Source organism: Agelaius tricolor, unplaced genomic scaffold, assembly GCF_023055355.1.
Source record: "Agelaius tricolor isolate 1412-34295 unplaced genomic scaffold, bAgeTri1.0.p SCAF_5, whole genome shotgun sequence".
NCBI classification, from domain to species: Eukaryota; Metazoa; Chordata; class Aves; order Passeriformes; family Icteridae; genus Agelaius; species Agelaius tricolor.
The window spans coordinates 37,835,082-37,856,809 of NW_027269265.1; the positions used below are offsets into that span (position 1 = coordinate 37,835,082).

The following is a 21,728-nucleotide window of genomic DNA, read 5'->3' on the forward strand; positions in this document are numbered from 1 at the left end:
TTTTATTGTAGGAAGGTTGGTTGTTCTTTGTTCAATTGTGTTATGGGGATTTTTTGTGGTACATGTGTTAGACTATTTGTGTTCACCTTCAAGCACATTAGCAAAAATCTCTGACATCTGAGGTGCGAGCTTGTAGGAACAAATGTCACAAAATGTCTGTGTGTCCTCTTCTGGAGCTCAGAAGAGGACATTCACTGGTTTCTGCCAGCAGAAGAAACGATTATCAAGACTCTGAAAATAAGCTCAGTTACAAGAAACTGATCTGTAAGACCTGCTAGCACCATTCTTACTGGTATTTAGCTTTTCCAGTAATTAAAGGATAGTTGGTTGCCCTACAGGAAGAGCTGGGGGATGGTTTGATTTTGATTTTTGTTTATACAGAAGGTTTATTTATGGATTGATAAATACAATATCCAGTCTCACTGGGACAATAAGGCACAACTGTAGGTTACAACTATAGTGTCAGAAGACAGCAACACCTACTTCTAAGCAAATCACAAAGCTACAAGCAATTTTTACTTTTCATTAGTACTGTTACATTCCTATTTTACATGAGGCAGTTATAAAAGTATAATGTTTCTTTCTCATACAGAATAGAGCTTTTTAATTTACATTTCTTTCTGGAACTGTGCTGCACTCTGCAAAACTATGAAGTGCAACATTTTACTTTTGAATTTCTTTATTTATAACAAATCAAAAATCCTTCAGAGACTTGCATGTTATTTTTCAACGAAAGTGATGATTGAAGGAACTGAGAAAAAAGGAAATGCACATTTAACAGTAGTTTTGAGACCGGTAAGTATTTATAGAAACGTTAACACATGACAGAGAAGCAGTTATAACACCGATTCTTCAACAAACAAGCTCCCAGGATTTTTTGGTTTTATTGGAAGTATCTCCCAGATTGTGGAATGCTCCAGCTGAACTACACGAGATCATTTGTCAATCTAGCCACAGAAAATTGTTACTATTGAACCTTCAAGGATTCCGATCTCTTTAATTTATCATCATTACATTAATAGTGTTAATCATCTTACACTTGCAAAGAGATTTGTATAGAAATACATTCTGAAATATTTGGGATAATATGATCTTTCCCAAATTGTATTCTTATACCAGAGCTTTCTTAAATACAGCTACCACCCTCAACACAAAAATAACAGACTAGGACTTTCATAATGGAAAATATAAATAATTACTCATTATGCAGGCCACTATAATTGGGGAAAAAACCCTATAAAATAAAGTTTCACAATTTCGTGTTTCACGACACTGTTACCAGGGGCAGTTACAGAACTACAAATCCAGATTTTAGCACAACTGGTTTTCTTGCATTTTGTACACTGGTAAACAAATTTACACTTTCAGAAGCAAAACCACCCTGATGAGGGGAGGGATCTTAGACGAAAACAATCTGGAGAGGACACTTCATGGTCCACCAGCTGTCAAGCCTGCAAGCTATGCAAAGGAAAGAAACAAGTTTCTGCCTCTGCTGCTAGAACAGTTCAAGTGACATAGTGCAGATTTCCTATTCCTTTTGAGAATACCACAACCTGTCCCAGAAAATCTACCACCATAGATTCTACTATTGTCCCCGAGAATTCATTCCACAAAGAACAAAATCTATTCACAGTACTTTAAAGTACTCTTGGCTATCATCATGCATTTGTGCTAGTTGTACAATGCAGCCATAGAAATTGAGAAGTTCTCAAGTAAAAGGCAGACTTAGAAGCACTGAAGAAACAAGTCTGCATGTAAAGAGCCAAATGGGAAAGGGGAAAAAATACTTTTTAAAAAAAGGCAGCTGTAATGTGGCAAAAGTGAATTATCAATGCACCTAGTATTTGAGTAGATGCTTGTCTCTGAAATGTTTCAGAGGGCACTTCTGTGGCATGTTCCTGTTTTTCTATTCTCAGATTCAGAGCTCAGAAGAATCAGTTTGTAGATTAAACAGTAGTGTTTAAGGAGAGACATTTTTACTAAAACGGTAGTGCAGAAGGAGACAAGAAAAAGGGCAAAAAACCCAGGATGGACAGCATTAAAAAAAGCTCCTTTTCCAAGTTGCATGGTAGCCATTTCCCTTCGTTCCTGTTGCACAGGGAATGTTCACATTGGTAGAACAAATCAGGGAGGGGTTGGAGATGTACTGTATATGCACCAGTAGCAATGCTCTGGGGTATGGTGCTAAGGAGAAAATGAAGTTCTATTCATTACATAGTTGGAGTAGAAAGGAATAGGCTCTCCATCCATCAGTGAAGGAATCGAATGCTCATTTTCTGCTCTACATCCACCTTCTCCAAAACCTGCAATAAAATTGAGAAACAGCTACTTAAGTTACTGTACATCTCTTCTACAAGGTTTCTTATTCTAGTAGTGAGGGAATGTGCAGGAACGTGGGATGTCTTCAATTCAGCATGCCAGTCCTTCATCTAGATGGAGACTGCTGTTTCTCATTGTGGGCTAAGGTCCATCCAAGGGAAGGAACTTAGCCATCAAAGCCACAAGAAGGCCAATCAAAATGTAACTCATGTGGTTTCAGTCTGCCAACAGCACAGAAAGGCCTGGATTTCCAAAACTAGACTGTGTAGCATAATGTCCAGCCAGGAAACACAAGGGAGAATGGAGTAAAGAAAGGGATTTGAGCAATCATTGAAGAGCAAAATCAAGACCAGAGCACCACTAATGTAGATCATTGTAAAACTGGGGTGGCAAATTCATTCACTAAATTGCTATTAACACTGAGGCATGAAGACATTACTCTGCTGCAGGCTATTTCAGGCAGCAGACTTCAGTGCTCCAAGATGAAAGTAATTTATGTTTGATGAGACCTCTGGAAGTCTTTCAGTCCAATCCCTCAATTCCTACTTAAAGCAGGGCCTACTGAATCAGGTTGCTCAGGGCTTTGTCCTGGTTAAGCTTTAAGTATCTCCAAGGAAGAAATTTCTACATCTTTCAGAAGCTACGACCATCCTCCTCGTAAAATGTTTTCCTTGGAGCAAACCACAATTTCCCATGTTGCAACTTGTTTCTGTTGCCTTTTTGTTATCTCCAAGCCTAGTTCCTCTTGTCAATAGTATCCCCTTAGATAGGTGAAATTGCTCTGCTACAGGATAACTTTCTCCACTGACTATCTAAAATGGCTCCCTACTATTACCTATTTCAGACTATCACAACATGTAATTCAAAGTACCAGAGCTAGGACCTTGAATACCAGTATTAGTTGTGTTGCTAGCAGATGAAATCTACCCGTGAAAGCTGATCAGTGCTATTACAGCAGAAGAATTAACCTGTTCTAACTGTGATAGTCAGGTTACTTGCGTAGAAAGAAGCTGCAAAACAAAAAGTGAAAGTTCTTCAGTATATTCAGGGCTGTAGCTTTAATTAAGAGTATAAAGAAATATGTGGACTAATTATTAGCACCCTGACAGTATTAAAAAACCAAAACATGACTAATAAAGGGATTAAAAAGCTAGCAGGCGGCTTTGCCCAAATGCAGGCACAACTATTTCAATGACTTCCTCTCTGTTCCCATTTGCATTTGTCTGAACGACTTGCTCATTACTGAGCAGCTTCACTTAGTCATTAAAAACATAGTTTACAAACCTTTACAAATTCTGCAAAGGAGATGGCACTATCTCCATCTTGATCAGCTTCCTGGATTGTCCTGTCAGCAATGCTGCCCAGCTGTTCATCAGAAATATTTACACCAACCATCATCCGTAATACCTGTAGCATACAAAATAACCATCAGTGACATAGGAACAGAAGCATTCTTAGTGTTTTCTTTTTATGTGTACTGTCAAAATAACACCACACAAGATTTTTCACTGAATTAATTTCTAGCCAGACTTCCGTTGTCCTTTGTACATTAAGTCTTTCAGGAAATACAGGTATCTTTTGCAGCCACCACTGACAAAGAATCCCGCTTTTTCACTAGGCAGCAGGAAAAGGCAGAAGCAAGAGAAAATTTTTGGAACTAGGAATGAGTAATTTTGTCCAATGCTTCTACTTTTTCCCCCAGAAAACATACCAGCATTTGATTGAGTATCTGCTGTTTGAGATGTTTGCCTACAGGAATCTTGAAGGCACATGGTCCAGTGCCTGAACGTTACCCTCCACGTTCAGTAAAGCATTTTCTGAGCAGATAGAAGAGGGCAGTTCCAGTCAAAAGCAATCCTTTTCTTACATCAGGAACCACAAATTGCCATGTGTACTTCCCAGGATTAGTAGCATGTAATTACTCCTAGCACAAGCCTAGTTTCATACATATGCAGAACTGATGAACTTTGATTACCTTTGCTGCAATTTCAAGAAGTTTTATTGTGTACAGAGGATGCACAGAGGATCAGACAAACAACCTAATCCACCTCAGTGACTGTCCTTTTGAAATCCTTTCAGAAGCACCTTTGAAAGTTACAGAAGGTAGTTTTTAAGGAGCTTAGTATATTTGTTGAGTGTTTAGGTGCCACTAGCAAAGTATCTGCCTAGCCTACCAAATAAGAATAAATTCCCATACTATATTTAAAGCTTTAAGGCAGAGGTAAGCAAAGCCACCACATTACTCCAGCAGCTCTTTTGAGAAAACCGTTGCAACTCCCCTCTTCTAAGTGGGTATGAAGTGACAGAGATCATCATGATTGAGTCATTCAAAGCAGCCCTGTACTATTTACCTGGAGAAGCTCATCCCTGGAAATTTTGTCATCTTTATCTAGATCATATAATCGAAAGGCAACTACAGAGAAGAAAGAAAGAGAAGAAACAGTTAAATTCAAGTGATGTCATTTATATTCATAATAATAGATGTATCTGCAAGAAAACCAACAAAACTAAGTACTTGTAAATTATTTTAAGAGAATTAGCTTAGAATTTTAATTCACCATAAAACTCATCCTCAGTTCCATAAAGTATTGTTAGCACACACAGGAATAGCATTACTGCCAATAATGGAAATTTTTTTGTTCACAAGCACTCTGCTTGCAGGATATTTCCTAAAAACCTCAAGTCATGGAAGAATAATTATCACTAGGATACATTCAGACCTTTAATTTCAGAGCCAACCGTTTTTACATGATCATTCCTTCTTTTTGACTATATTCTGGATGAGATATGACAAATTTTAAGTGTGAGGACTGTTGCCAACTTTGATTAGCAAGAAAGAGCATTCTGCTCATAAACTGTAGGCAGATATCCAATACTTGGGAAAGTACTCAGCTGAAGGTGGGGAAAAAAAGCAGAATTATATGGAAGTACTGGAAAAATAAGCATAAACACTTATTCATGTATGGGATGAGGCTTCTAAATCTGAAATAATTTTGATACAAACCATTTTGAAAACACTTCTGTTATGAGACATCTTGCAAAGTATGTATATTACTCAAGAGTCAACTAATTCCACCAAATTCTAATAAAACAATGGCTCAATTGTTGACATTCTGAACAGATAAGGTTCCAAGTAAGCTTTTCAAAAGATTAGGCATTAGAAGAGATCATTCCACAGGAAATAACTGTGCGGGAAATCTCAAGCCACTTCCCTCCAATCCTAAGGGGGGGAAAAAAAACCCAACCCAACCAAAAAGAAGATGGAAAAATAATTGATTCTATAGGAAGGTTCATATTTCTTACAGTGGAGCTTGTTACTTCTGCTGTTCAGTGGTTCTGGTCCATTCTGGTCTTTGCTCTTTTCATTATCTTCTATGGGTCGGAAGTGGGCTAATGTCCTCATGAATCCACGGAAATTCACCTGGTCCTCTCTGTGTAAGAATTCAGCAGGTCAGTTTTGGCATACCTTATACAAGCTCTTCATTTCAGTGAGGAAGACTATTAATATCCAAAGCACCTAGACCATGTGAACTCTTATTCTCACCTCCCCAGGGTTTGGCTGCCTATGCTGTTGCACGCTGGGATTGTGCTGTTACAAAGTATGAAGTGTAAAAAAACAGAAGCTGTGAGAAATCTTACTGAGGGCTCTCCTTCCCTGACCTGCAAAATCTATTTAAGCTGAAGCCCTCACCCTTAACCGTGCCTGAGCTATCTTGCTGATCTGGATTGACTTGATACAGTTTCAGCACTGTCAGACTGGCCGACCTGACTGCAGTCACTGGGCCTGCTCTGCTTTTGTGTTCAGGTGTGTGCCCTTCTTCAGCAAGTACAGCGCCCCTTCCAACTTTGCTGTCACTCTTGGCCCCTGCCTGTGGCGCTGTCATTGCTCAGTGCTCTCTGACAAAGAGTTCTCTAGTTTCTGTGGGGACCAGCCATGTAAGTACTTCCCAGGATGCCTTGTTTCTGTTCAGTAAACCCTGCCTCGTTTTAGCTGTTATTATGACTTGATCAGACAATCCAACCTTCATCAATCAGTAATAGCAACTGTGTTCAAGAGATTCCATAGGACAATCCAGAGGCATAATGAAGAGAGACAATATTGAAAATTTGACCATCTCTTTGGATTTGTGTTACAAGTGTCAAAATCTATGTCTAAATGTAATAAAAACCTAAAATCAACCAACCAAAAGACAATGTAATAACAATGGTACAGTTACTATATCAGATACAGTAAGACCAAATTAGTTAATTGTAATGCTGCTTTGCACAGAATAGTGTTGATACAAGTTTGCTTTAAGAACCAAATTCTATACACAGCCAGGAATTTCTTCCTAAGTGTTCAGTAGTTTAAGAAGAAGAGTGGAAAACTGTGACAGGAGCCTGAGTTTGTCAATAAATAAAGTCCAAAAAAGTCTTGTAAAGTTGTAAAGTATTTCTCATTAAGAGAATTAAAATATGCTGAGGAAATTATGTACCCACATACACTTCATGGCAAGTTTGAAGTATTCAGGTATTAGTCAATCAAAATTCTGTGCTTTAACTATCAGCATTTCACTTCTATGAAAACTTCTGACAAACCACAAATTTTGGGCCTGCTCATAAATTCAGTTTGTTGAAACTCACCCTTCTGGAAAGAAGGCATTGATAATTCTGTCTCCGAGTGGATTGATGGCAAGCTCTGGAATCCGCTGGAAATCTTCACGGCTAAGGAAAGCAAAAACACAACCAGTCAGCATAAAGTTGAAGTCAGAGAAGTTGCTTAAAAAGAATTTACAGTAAAACATCAGTGGAATCCTATTTCTGCAGCAAGACATTTGGTGATTTTGAAAATGCAACTTTTTAAATCATGTTTTCTTTATGACTAATGGCAAAATAAAAGACAATGCCAAACCTGTATTGCATTACAAACTAGCAGTGCTCATTTATCACGTTAACAACATTTCTCAGACACTAACATCATTTGTGCTAGAAACTTCACTGTAATGATGCCAACTAGTTTGCAATATTAGAAAAGGAAAGCTTCTGAAGTTGTTTTGAAAGAAATTCCGGCTCAATGAAAATATTCATTGGAGTTTTTAAATACTTATTTTGGTACTTAATCATATGAGCTGTCATGACTTTTCTAGACTGCCTTATTTCAGATTCTGAAAGAATACCATACTTCTTTAAGCATACTGTAGGCCATTAGCCTGTTTTGATAGATTTTTTTTGTTTGTTTATGCAAGAAATCTTTATCTTATTATAAATACCAAATTTCAGATTATTTTCGCTTCAACCAAGCAGTATTCCTCTTTTAAACTAGCAATGTTACACTTTTACAGGTACCTGTACACCAGATATAATTTCACCAGTACAGGCAAGTACTCAATGCTCTTGCCAGCCATTCTATTTTCTGGTCATGATTATTTGTACACAGCACAATATAAACACAGCTATGCTTACACTATTATTCTTCTGATCTGAAAGACATCGTGAGCTGTACTGCATACACATTTTAGAACAGTATGACATGAACACAGGCTTCATTCTCCTATTAGAATTGCACTAAGATTTTCTCTTTTCTTTCAACCTGACAGACTGTCAGTGACAGCAGAGTGGGTAATCTTAGTGTGACCAAGGCAAACACACCAAATGTATCTTAGTGAGCAGGTTTGCTTGGTTCGTTTTTCCTTACAACAGAAAACAGCAACTTATCAGTTAGTTCAAGATGCACTTCATAATCATCTAGATTTTAAACTGCAAACAGCAAGGGGGTTAAACTGTAAGAAATTCCCACCCTGTTCTGTCTGGATGTGTAACTTGACGTTTCCTGCCCAATCTCCAGAAATATTGGCAGTTCCCTTCAAGTCAAATGCAGTCTTGCTGATTTTGAAATTGGGGTCAAAGTCTCAAACTTGATTACTGAATTTTCAAAACTATGCTCACTAGCTAAACTGGCAACAAGGTCTGACTCATGGCATCATTAAACCAAAAACTTGGCTTAGTAAAGTAAACACAACGAAATTTTGAGATAATTTAAATATAAAAGCCTTTTATATTGCTGTGATATTAAAGGGTAAAAAAGAAATTGGCTGACTTTACCACCAGTCTAGCTTGGGAAAGGCAGAGAAGCAAAATGTTCTAGTTTTAAATGTATTCTAAAGCACTTTTTGCACCCAGTCACCACCACAGCACTGTTAAGAATCCTTATTACAGTGCATCTGGTTAAACTGTCTGAACTTCTAACAGAGTGACCTGACCATATTTTTAAGTTATCCCAGCAAACTTCTCTGACCAGGTCCCGTGTTATTTTTAATAGGCAAAGTTAACATCTGTTTAGCATGATCAACTTGTTACCAGGCCCTTCAGGACTGCAGCATTTTAAGCTATTGCCGAAGGGCAAAGTATGCATTAATGATTTAAGCAGGAGATGCAGTGTTGTGGAAAGCCCATGTCCTAATAACAGTATTTTAACAGCAGAACTTCAATGTCAATGCTAACTTTATAACCTAAAAGCAGCAGCTGCTCTCTCTTCCATGTAGACCAAAATCCTAATCCTTCAGAAACTTTTACTTGCATATAATGACTTTTTAGTATTCAGCCTCCAGTGATTCTGTTTTCTAAGAGGAGATTAACAATTAACCACAAATAATTCCCTGGTTTCAAATCTATTTGTCCTGTCATTATCAGGGTTGCAGTAGAGCACTTTTGCTTATTAAGAGCACATTACTGAGTGAGTGTTATAACTGAAATAGCTGCAACAGCCATAAAAGCAAATGAATGTGAGGCAAGTTATTCTCACTTTATAAAGCTAAGCTTTCCTGCAGTCATTAGGGACCAACTTCACCTGGCTGAAGCTGGCACTTACATGAAATTTAATATCCTCTACTTCTTCTGTGTTCATGGGCAACAAGGCTCCTCTAAGGTATCCTTACATGAACCTGGCTCTTATGAAATCTTTCCTTAAATGCAACAGGCAAAGCCACCTTTAATTGCATGTGGACATTATGTAGGCCAACCATTTAATACATGCGCCAGTGTATTCACAATTAGATGTCATTTGCAGCTAAGAATTTCTAGAGTCTAAGCAAGACAAGCGTTCCTAAGCATGAGTATTCCCTCCAAGACACAGAGCAGATCCCTGCTGTAAAGGTAGTTCTGCCTGATTCTAAAGACTGCAAAAAGCCTACAAGACCCTTTTTTTCCTTCTGTTTCTGGTTGTTCATTCTCCTGTTACTTCTAGATGTTAGCAAAATGCTGTTCTATTTGTTCAGGGTGACAGGGATGAGGAGGGGTATCTAGAGCTGAGGGAAAGTAAAATAATGGAAAGGAAAAAACTCCCATATATATGAGCATCAGAAGTGGTAGAGGAAAGAAAAGATGCCCAGACTATACAGGTAACAAGAAATGACTCGAAGAAGGGAAATAACTAAAAGCAGTAAGGCGTATTATGCAAATTAGTCAAAAATTTTTAAGAGCTTACTGCTGAAGAGGTTCCATTGCTCCATTCCCTTTGCTAGCATCAGCTTTGCATTCATCTAACCTTTTTGATGGTCTAACGTATCCCCTATAAAAAACTCCCTACCTTCCCCCTCTCCAATTAGCTTTCTGTTGAATTCACAACTTGAGGCAGTTCAAAAACTTCAAAAAAGTCTAAGAGCACCACAGCTGACAATGAGGTGCTGGCAGCCTGGAGAAGTTATGGGGAAAGAATACCAATATGCCCGCCCTTCAGGATTGTGTCATCCATCTCATCTAACTCCATCCTTACGCATGCTCTATGCAAATGTTAAAAGTTGCTTAACTATCACAGCACTAATTGGTTAATAAATGTAAGGCCAAGGAGTATGTAAAAAGGTGATAATTAGATGAGCAATAAGGAAGGGAAGAAAAAAGGCAGCATGCATAAAGTGTGGTTGAAGATGCAAGTATAGACTATTCTTGTACCCTGTCTTTTCCAATCCAAACCCATATCCTTCCTGTCTTTTCTATTTTAGATAAAGCTAAAAATGCTTTGCATTTGCTTGAGCAAAAGTAAAGAATTCCACATTCACAGAGCTAGCTTTTATGTTTTGCAATCTTGAAGTATCTGTTTTAACTAATAAGACCAAGCCTGACATCTTTCCAGACCCAGATGGTTCAGTCAGCTGACAAAGACTGACAGATGGCCTGGCTGGCTCATGTTACCCTTCTCTCAGGATCAGAGGCTTTCTGAAGTTCTCCAGAAGACATGTGTGAACAGCTTTCATAAACACAAGACATGTATAAACAGCTCAGTGTGTCTATTCTCTGTAGCTACCAGCTTTCAGATCCTTCCTCCTTCTATGCTTACCAGGCTATATCAATTACTGTACAGTAAAAACCACTTCTCAAGTGCTTAACCTGTCTTTTCCCCAGTGCCCCAGAAGCTACTGTTAAGTGGGAGGTTCCATACAAAAGTTACAGGCAAAGATTGCAGTGTACATAAGTACCTCCTTTTACAGCTCTCTATATGTCTGTCTAGAGCTACTTACAGTTGATAAGCTTTGGAACAAAGGTATTCTTGTGTGGTGTACGCTGCAGTACCAGCCCAACAGGAAGACTCACTAAGCAATCACATACTTGCCCTGTTCATGCTATACTATTTCCCCATATTGGAAATCAGCATGTAAGTAAGGAAACATGCACTCTTTTCCTCCTGAGCTATAGTTAGGATGTAAACTGAACAAGTATATTCACAACAAGTATATACAGATTTCACAATTTAGATGTAGCTATGGACAACCAAGGGTATCAATCTTTTGTTTTGACAACTCTGCATGTCACAATATTTAAATCAAAGATGACAAAAGAATTTTCAAGAACAGTTTTGTCTTGTCTTTTCCAACATGGTTTTGTTTAGAAAACTCATTTTGTTTAGAAAAAGTGAAGCTAAGGAAAATTACAAAATTTTTCTACACTTTTAAAGAAAGGTGAAGGTAAACCTGATATTTTTATCTTTACAGGTAAAAATGGCTGTAGTCACTTAGAGAATAAATATGTGAGAAGGGAAAAAAGGAAGCAAAAACCAAAAACTTTTTGAAGACCAAGCTTTGTCTTTATCAATAACCATCTCTAATATTTCATTTCTGTAACTCTTTAAAAACAAAGTACCTTGAAATTGCACATAAGTACACTGGATAGAAATATCTGGCTATGAAAGATTTCTGCTTTTGATTATAGTTCCAGAACTACCAGGATTAATCATCATCTATCAGATTTTCTGTACAAAGTGCTCTTTACTTTGCCCTTCTTCAGAAATGTGGTACACATTTAAAGATTTATTTCATGCCATAAAGAACTGACTGACATTTCTTTTCCTAATCATGGTCACATGAGTGATTTTGTCATGTTTGATTTGTAAATCAAAGGTGCAAGTCATCCTTACGGAAACAATAAATCTTGCTCACAGGAAACAAACGGAAGACATACCCTCTAAACTGTTTGGTGGTAGTAAGCAAGTGATAACTTCTTCTTACTTGTCTTAAAGCATCAAGTTCTCTTTGATCCGTATCTCAGAAACCAACATCTATGACCTTCCAAGCTGTAGTTCTTGCTCTCTCCTGAATCTATTTTTCAGGAAGTAGTTATCTATTACTTAAACTTACAAAACCACATTTTGAGAGTACCAGAACAAGTTTAAAAAATTGAATGCCACTCTTAAGTCAGACATGTTTGAGAGTGGGCTGTGCTTAGGGGGCAAGACTGCAAGTCAAGGGATCGTAATATGCACGGTTGCTAGGATTTCCCAACCAACCTCCACTTCCTTTCCTAAGTACTACATGATTATCAACAATGGAAGTCTGCCTCCTCCTGATGCATAATACCATGAAACTAAGCATTGTGCAACAGACATTCATAGCATATTTAATCAATTACTCCTCTTACATAAACTGAGTACAATCACTTTGACATTTATACAAACCTTACGGATTCAGTAAGTGAATTTAGTGTTGGAGAACATGCAAGAGACGAGGAAGAGCACGTCCTAGGTTCAAATTGTGCTCGACTAATTCAGTAGCCATCACCTTTATTCATCAATGAATATTAAATTCACATATAAAGTTTGAAAAGGCTGTTAATGTTCTTTTCAAAATAATTTTAAACATAAGGAGTATTAACCTTATCCACAATCTCATCAGTTGATCTCTGCATCAGAATTGCCAATGCTACAATTTAAATGCATTGGTTTAAGTGTCAGAGCGGGCTTTTGGAAGTTCCTGCATATCGTATCTCAAGCCAATTTTTTACGTGCACAATCCATTTAGTCATCCCTTCAGCTATGCAAGTCTAGATATTTACAGTACAGCCACAGTCCAAATCACTGGAGTCAATCAGCCTCAAAACCTACACAAAAGGCAAAAAGGGAAGGAGAGTATTTTTAACCCAAAATAATCACTCTGTAGTCCTGTTTACCATACAATTCCACATCCAATTACATAAATGCTGAGAAGTCAGCAATTCGTGGCATCAGAAGGAACTGCGCATTTCCTTCAGGAAAGGAAACTGCAGTAAGCCCAAAGTACTGCCAAAGACCTTGTATCTTACAACTTGCCACTTTGATCTTTTAAGAGGTGATTCCAGCATTACAGTTAGGTTGGTTTAAAGGTAGGCCTATAGCTTTTCTGGGTTTATAGTGCATCCTGCAGTCATATTTTACAAGATCACATACAAAACCTCAGGTGATGCCTGAATCACTGAATTTGACTGGGATAGAGCTGCTATGAAAGAAATTAACTCTGTAAGAGCCAGATCTCATGTTATGCTACAACAATGTCCCTTTCTCCTTCCTACTCTCTCCTGTATTCTTCTCCAGCTTTCCTGTGCCACTGTGGCTATACGGTGAATGGGAAACAAAATTCATGAGAGCGGGAAAGGCAGGGAATGACAGCAGGCAGGGATATATTTTAACAGGCCATCATCTCACCAGAGTTTACCTTTTGGTTGGGAATAGTATTTTCTAGCAGACTTTTCTAGCAGATCTTTTTCTAGCAGACTAGTCCATCAAAATTAAAAATATTTTGCAGATAAAGTTAAAGAGTCATCTTTATTTAATTGACTAAGCTGTTAGAAACCAGTTTACTTCTGTAGCTTTCGAATTGTAGATAGGAAACAAACACTAAAGATCTTAGAATGTTCTGCACTACCACTTTAAATAACAGAATGTTTGTTTAGTCACAATGACTTGGTTCCAGCTCTTTTTTTATTTTTAAGCATACTAATAGATATGGGTGTTCAACAAGAGGTGCAAAATTAAATATAGTAAATGGATTGCAGATCCAAGTGTTGTTTTAAGACACTGGATATCAGAGACAAGTAAGTATAGATCTTTTTTCTTATGAAAGCCAGGATAAAGATGACACAGCAGAACCATTCTTGTATTAAATAGTAGAAGCAACATATAAAGAAAGGTAAGAAATAACAATCTAAAAGTGTTGTTTCACAATTCTGAACATTTTTATAAGACTCTGAATACCAAATCTGAACTTTCTCCTATTAACTACTACAAACCTTCAACACAACAGTAAAGACAGTTGGTACTTAGAGCACCTCAGCTCAACAATTAAACCTTTCATGTAGACAGTAGCTATGAAAAAACTTGTTACAATAGCCTCAGTGATTTACTAATGAGAAAAACAGGCAGACATCCTGCAACAGCAAGCCACCAATACAGATGTGCCAATGCAAGTACAGCGGATTGAATTACCCACCTAAGAGTGCCATTTTCTCCTTTGTCCAGGCTGGTGAAGCGACTGTAGAGGCGGGTGATTTGACTGTGGGAGACTGAAGAAAAAAAGAAAGATGACAAATTAGCATGTCAATGATTCCTCATAGGAGAAGACCTCTGAACTTCGATGTTGCCAGAAGCTGTATTCAAAAAAAGAGTTCACGTAGAACCAGTTACATTGAAAGCACATGACAAGGAGCATTTAGGGACTTTATGAGCTATAAATCACAGCTTAATAGTCAAGAATCCACAAATTAGCTCATTCTTCAAAAATCTGTCTAACTCGGTCTTCTACCCATTTCTATTTTTTATCTTTAACAATTTAACAATTTTTGGTTATCTGACTCAGTAAACGTCAATTAAAAAAAAAAAAACTTGATTCACAGTTCCACTTTATTTCCTTTAATTCCTTTACAGCTAGAAATAATCTGAACAAAGCCTACACTGATAACCTCTATATCACTCATGACACTAAAGACCCCTGCTATAGAATCTTTCCTTAACTTTTGCTTATCTCTACTCCCATTGTCTGTTTTCCACCTAAAGACAGAAAGTGAGCTCAGTTTCTCTGCATCTGGCAAGTGGTCAGAAAGGCTTTAATTTTTACTTTACTTTTCTTCCTTTACAGGACTGCTGAAATCTGAACATTTTGGGGTTCACAGAATAAGAGAATAACCTGACTTGGAAGAGACCCAGAAGGATCATTTTTCTTCAGCTCCTGACCCTGCACAGCACCATCCTCATGTGCCTGAGAACACTGTCCAAACATTTAAGGAACTCTGTCAGGCTGGTGCTGTGACCCCTTCCCTGGGAAGCCTGTTCCAGTACCCATTCACTCTCTGGGTGAAGAACTTTGTCCTAATATCCAGCCTAAACTTTCCCTGTCACAGCTTCATGCTTTTCCTTCTGGTCCTATGACTGTTCACCAGAGAGCAGAGATGAGGAACGTTTTGTTCCAGAACTTGGAGCCAAAGATAGATTTATTGTTTTTATTTACTATTAAATCTTTAATAGTATTTTTTAGATCATGCATTCAACCAGCAACACTTTGGTGCCCAGCCCTCTGTTAAGATCTCTCTGCCTTCGAGGGAGTCAACAGCTCCTCCCAATTTAGTGACACTGGCAAACTTAGTATGCCTTCCAGTCCTGCATCCAAGTTGTTTACAAAGACATTAAGGAGAACATCTCCTTAACATCAAAGATGTTGAGGAGAACAACCGGCCCTGAAATGGAGCCCTGCAGAACCCTACTAGTGACTGGTCACCAGCCTGATGTTACCCCATTCACTGAAACCCTTTGCACCCAACCTGGGAGCCAATTGCTCAGAAAATTAATTTCCAGGTTCTAGGACATGGAATTAAAAATTAAAAAGCCTATTTCTAAAGAAATTTGAGAAGGAGTTGAGCTATAAAGCAAGCAGAAAGTTATTGCAGACTTTAAATCTGCACTTTGAAACATAAATTACAAAGGCAATATTAAGTTCAGCATAACTGTGTCAACATTACCAAGGTACTAGACAACCTAAGGTATTAGACAACTAGATCTTTAGTCTGTGATGTGAGTGGGATAAACCTCTATAGAATAGCAATTCCTTTAACACTGAAAGAACACTTGTCCTGGTTTCAGCTGGGAGTTCATTTTCTTCTTAGTAACTGGTACAGTGCTGTGGTTTCTGGATTTCATAGGAGAGTAACGATGACAACACACTGTTGTTCTGGCTGTTGCTAGGTAGAGCTTACCCTAAGCCAAGGGCTTCTCAGCTTCCCAGGCTCTGCCAGTGAGGAGGTGCACAAAAAGCTGAGAGGGAGCACAGCCAGAACAGCTGATCTGAACTGGCCAAAGGGATCTTCTGATCTTCACAGAACATCATGTCCGGTGTATACAATTCTGGAGGGAATTGGCCAGGAGGGGCCAATTGCAGTCTGGGGACAGGCTGGGCATTGGTCGACAGGAGGTGAACAGTACTGTACTATGTACAGTACTTGTACTGTGCTTCATTTGTCTTCCTTGGGTGTTATTTCTCATTCATTACAATTAGTATTAGCATTGTTATTATTGACATTTTAAAATTTATTATTATATTTTACTTTATTTCAATTATTAAACTTTTTATCTCAACCCATGGGTTTTACCTCCCCTCTCCCCGAACTTCTACCCTGACCCTGACAGGGACTAAGGAAGCATCTGTGTGGTACTTAAGTTGCCAGCTGAGGTTAAACCACAAGGCCCTACAGTAGATCTTGGCTTTTCAGTATCTTCTGATAAATTTAATAAATACATTAAATAAGATTGATTGACTGTTAATGTGTATTCAGTAAAGATGTGATTGTCTACAATGTTAAACTAGGACTTACTGTAATTCTCAGATTAAATAGTTTAAAAAGCCTTCACCAGGACATGCACAATGCTTCTCTTACTTGCTCAAACTTATTTGGGAAGAAGTTGCACACTAGCTGTTTGATCTGTGACAAGTGAGGCAGGTTTCTTTTCAGGTTTGTTTTTTCTTTCTCGAGGCTATTTATTTGTTTAGGTTCAACAGTTCTCTACTTTAGCACGACCTGCCAGCAACTGGGTTTTCAAACACATTCCCCCCCCCCCCCCCCCCCCCCGCCTTTTTGTCTCCTCAGCGACTTGCATTCTTTGCATAGGATTGGGCAATTTGTTCAGTTTCACCTCAGGCAACTTCTCTACGATAAGACTGGGCAGCTTGCTCACTTCCAAGTTAAGCAACACACACAGAGAAAACAAGTACCAGTACTCTAAAGACTTCAACCTTCTGCATTTCTGATTTAATGTTTTAGATACCATAACAACAACTGATGGTGAAAAAAAGAAGGCTAGAGATAGATCTATTAGAAGTCCCATACTCCCACTCCTCCCTGAAAACAAAGAAGGTGATGAGAATTCTACTCAGCTACCATTCCCAAACTGATGTCAGCATCTCCATTTTTGGAACATCGCTGTACCAGCTAGTATGTGAGAAATAGTCCATAGCTGTTGACAGGAGAAGTGATATTTTCATTAACGTCACTCTAGACAAAAAGCATATCACAGCTCTGTGCAAAAGGAGGATGATTCAGGTTCACCACTGTCTTCTGTCGTAATTTCCTTTTGGCTCTCATCCCTCACAAAAGCTGTGTCACTGGACATTTTTCAGTGCATTTGTAAGCAAAGTAAAGATTCTCCTGAATACCTAGGAGAGTTAAGATCTGCAATTTATGACTGCTTGTAAAGTTATGACTCAAAAGCTACGGTTAAGGCTTAAAATTAGCTGAAACACCATTTTATACTGCTACTCCACTAAGATCCTCCTAAAAATTTAGGGTCAAGACCTCTAAATCAGGAGTTGCTCTCTATTTTACTTATGTTAAATCACTGTAAAGCTTTTAGCAATTACATATTCTTGTCTACAACAGTAGCATAAACTCATATAAAAATATATATATACTTGGAAAAATATATAACTATCCATCAGAAAAATCTATTATCTGCTACCATGCAAACATTTTTTCCTCCTAAATTAAGGTATGAGCATTAATTTATTATTAATCCTTAGGCAGAGTGCTTCAAAGCATGGAAACAAAGGGTGTGAACCAAATAGTTTGAATACTGTTACATTCCAACAGCTTTCCAAAAGCTTGCAACAGCATGCAGACAAGCAACATCTTGGGTCTCTCATCTGTTTTTTTGTTTTGTTTTGTTTTTTTTTTTTTATAGTTGTTAATGAAATATCAAAGCAATCAGGATGACTTCAAGGTGTTTTCCTGCTCAAATCTCAAAATGTTTAAATGCAAAGCAAACACTTTCCAGACAACACCATGTGAGATTTAGGACTGTCAACTTCAGGCTTCGCACCTGCTGCTGAGAACCTCATGCATTACCTTTGCACATGTCTCTGAACTTACCCTACAAAGTGCTTTTCACTACCACAAAAAAGAGAAGAATTTTAATTCAAGCAAATTTCATTCAAGAGATTGTGTCATTCCTTAGCTTTTGAAAGACTATGCCTCTAGTGTCCTAAAAGACATGTTCTTTATCTGTTCTGCTGAAGAACATTAACATACAGTTTCTCACTCATGTCAGTATCATTAGCTATTCAGTTTTGTGCTACATGAAATTGAGCAGAAGTTATATAATTCCACAGCTGAACTCAATCAAATTGGTTAAGTTGGTTCTACTCAGTACTACACACCTACCCCAAACAAACTGTAGAAAACACATTTCACAGTAAAGAGGCCAAAAAGGAATCTTTGGGAGCACTTATCAGACCACCAGTTCAAGATGGACTTGTAATGCTGCCAGATTTTTTCATGTCTACAAAGTCCCTTTCTCAAACTCTTCAGTAGCTAAAGTACCATCAGCATCAAGTTTCCAACAGACCACAGCAGTCTATTCAGTAACACTACCTTAGCATTCTGCCTGTGAACTTCGATCCAGTTAAGTAGTGTTTGTTTGGGTTTTTTCCCCACCTTGTATAAATATTTTCACCTGTATGAAGTGTATAACAGTGCTAACATCTTGGTGGAATTTTCCATCTACCTAGAGAAATATAAAAAGCAGAGATAAATCACATTCCTAAACTGCAGTTACAGACTGGGGAGAAGAAGAAAATGATTGATAACGTCAATGAGACACACTGTGATGACTTACAAGCAAGCATGAGTCAGAGATTAGCAATGGTTGGTTAACAAAGTGGTATTAATTATAAAATTTACTAGATAAAAACATGGGGAAATGAATGGACATCAGGTCACAAAGCTGAAACCCACCAGTCATAACTTTGATCACCCTCTGATGATACAAGAAGAGCATTTAGAGGCTAACTAGAGTCAAGTGGATTTATTGCTTACAATGCCTATATAGCCATCTAAATGGTATTTATTTAACTATCATGTAAGTAAACTTTAAGGAATAAAACACCACAGACAATAAATCAAGTAGCAGCATGAGGAAAAATGTAAAACCTTCTGGAAAAATATTCCAGATTTGGGGTTTGGATTTTGAAGCATCTTTATAAATGACAGGAGGCTACCTTTACTCCATGATCTTTGTGATTAAAAAGAAAAAAGCCATAGAAAGTTATTGCTGGATAAACAGACTTTGACATTTCTACTTGTTTATCACAGCTTTCCTGTAGAAGGTTTTCATGACAGATGGAAAAAAGATCATGGAAACTATGTTAACTCACTCAGCCTGCCACTACACTAGCTCCAGTGCTCTCTTAATCTTCTACTCCTTTCCTGTAGACACGGATTTTCCTGACACAAATAAACTAACACTTAAGAAGAATATATGGTCTCATTTATATTGGAAAGAAAACCAAAGAAAGCATTTTCAAGTAGCAAGAACAGATCAGAATGTATATTCAGAAGAAAAATTGGAAAAGCTGGGCACAGCATGTTAACCTGAGAACATTCCTGGAGAAACAAACAGCAAAGTGATACCTATGATGTTATGACCTCTGCTCCCCAGATAGTTAGGAAGGCATCCTGCATTTATTATCATTTAGTGGAACTAAATAATTTCTTATCATTTGCTGGAACTCTCAGGCAGTCATTCTATCAGGCAAATTAACAACACTGGAGTTTCACCTTCTCTAAGGTACTTTATGTTTGTGCAGTATAACTCGATCAAATACTGTAGGGTAAAGTATCTAAATATTAGAGTCCAGCTTAAATAATGCTCACCCCGTTGCTGACTAGTACAGGAATTTCACTTCTTTTTAGTTAATAACACTTATGTCTCGTGAGTTACATTACTTCCTTTAGGGTTTAAATACCACTCAGCATTCATTCTGAATACCCTTACGGCAACTTTAGCATTAACCGATAAAACAAATAACACTTGGGGGAAAAAATTACTATCCAACGACAGTTTCTCTGGGTTAAAAACTGAGAGACACTCCAGCATCAGGCATCGATACATACAACTCTTCAAAACCCAAGGAGTTATCTCTGACCGAATACAATACTGCACACACCAAGAGCACTGCTTCCCTTCTATCCCGCTGGGATCTCGCTGCTGCTACCGGCAGCGGTGGGGGGGAACCGAGAGGCGCTTCCCAGGTTTCCGCGGGCCTGCCACACATGCCCGGCCCCGGGGGCTGCGCTGGCTGGGACCGGGCACTGCCCCGACGCGAACGCCGCGGCCGCGCCGGGCAGGGCCTGTCCGGCCCCAGGGACTGCGAGCGGCCCCGCTCCGGCCGCCGAGCCCGCGTACTGCCCGCCCCGCCCCACTCAGGCCCCCGCACTCACAGCCCGTCTCCTTCTTGATCTCCTCGATCTCCTCGTCCCGCAGCAGAGTGGACGCCCGGGACCCCATCGCCGCCGCTGGGCCCGAGGGGAAGGGAAGGGAGGGGCCGGGGGAAGAGTTACGCAGCCGAAGAGCGGCGACGGCGGTGCCACAGCCGCCCCGGCACAGGCCCGACCGCGGCCGCCCCCTGCACTGAGGCGGAAGGCGAGCGCGCACCGACTGCCGCGGCCCCGCCCGCCGCCTCCGCCCGGCCCGGCCCGGCCCGGCCCCGCCCGCCGCCGCCCGCCCCTCACACGCCCGGCAGCCACCCCCGAACCCCGCGCGCAGGCGTGTGGGAAGCTCTTGTGCGCAGCGAGAGAGCAGCCGGCTAGAGTAACTGCGTTGTTCTTTCTTTCCCGAGTTGATAGTGGCTCCCGGTCCTGCCGTCTTGCTTTGTTTTGCAAATCGCAGAATCACAGAACGGGGGAGGTTGGAAGGGATTGCAATGGGTCAACTGGTCCAAGCTCCCTGCTAAAGCAGCACTTGGCACAGGATCCCATCCAGATGATTCTTGAGTATCTCTTGTGAGGGAGGCTCCACAACCTCTCTGGGCACCTGATCCAGTGCATGGTCACCCACACAATAGTTTTTCTTCATGTTCAGGTGGAACTTCTGTGCATCTATTTCTGCCCATTGCCTCTTGTCCTGTTGCTTAGCACCACTGAAGAGAGAGCCTGGCTCCATCCTCTGACACCTTCCTTCAGATACTGATAGACATTGAAGAAGTCCACACTCAGTCATCTGTTCTCGAGGCCAAACAGGCCCACTCCCTCAGCCTATCCTCCAGCTGACCATTCATCCTTATTGCACTCCACTGGTTGCTCCAGGAGCTCCACATCTCTCTTGTACTGAGGAACCAAGAACTAGAGCACAGGACACCATTGGCCTTCTTGGCCACAAGGGAAGGCACTGCTGGCTCATGGCTTGTTGCCCACCAGGACCCCCAGGTCTTTCTCTGCAGAGCTGCTTTCCAGCAGGTCAGTAGTAATGATAAGCTTCCACCTCAAACAGTGGAACCTGATGTATGTCTGTATTTTTTTCCCTCCTTCATGTCAGTGAAGAACTTGGAAATTGGCAGAAGCGCTCCAGGATTAAGGATAATTTTTGGTCATGGAATAGTCAATGGTGAGGTTTGCTTACTGCATTTTGGGGCAGGGGGGTCGTGCCCACCAATAGTTCAGCATTTTAAATCCTTTTTGGGTCACATCTGAATTACTTGGTTTCATTTTTTCTCCTAAAATCAGTAGGAATTAGAATGGTGTATAAATCAAACGGCTTTTGTTCCCCAATTATCTATAAGTGAAATAATAATAATAACAGCCTCACTTTGGGAAGGTCTTGGGACTGTATTGAATTAAAGCTTACTGGTTAAATAACAGTGGTTAATGTCCAA

At 39.5% G+C, this 21,728-nt stretch overlaps 1 protein-coding gene across 1 annotated transcript; it reads right to left on the reverse strand.

The window, feature by feature from the left end:
• Nucleotides 1-483: 483 nt before the first annotated feature.
• On the reverse strand, nucleotides 484-20,558 carry CHP1 (calcineurin like EF-hand protein 1). The gene is made up of 7 exons (XM_071427371.1): nucleotides 20,299-20,558; nucleotides 14,028-14,100; nucleotides 6,943-7,023; nucleotides 5,623-5,750; nucleotides 4,671-4,732; nucleotides 3,604-3,726; nucleotides 484-2,303 (listed from the first exon to the last, which is right to left on the reverse strand). Exons 1-7 carry the CDS (start codon nucleotides 20,363-20,365, stop codon nucleotides 2,250-2,252), a joined length of 588 nt encoding a protein of 195 aa, XP_071283472.1. The 5' UTR covers nucleotides 20,366-20,558; the 3' UTR covers nucleotides 484-2,249.
• Nucleotides 20,559-21,728: the final 1,170 nt, after the last annotated feature.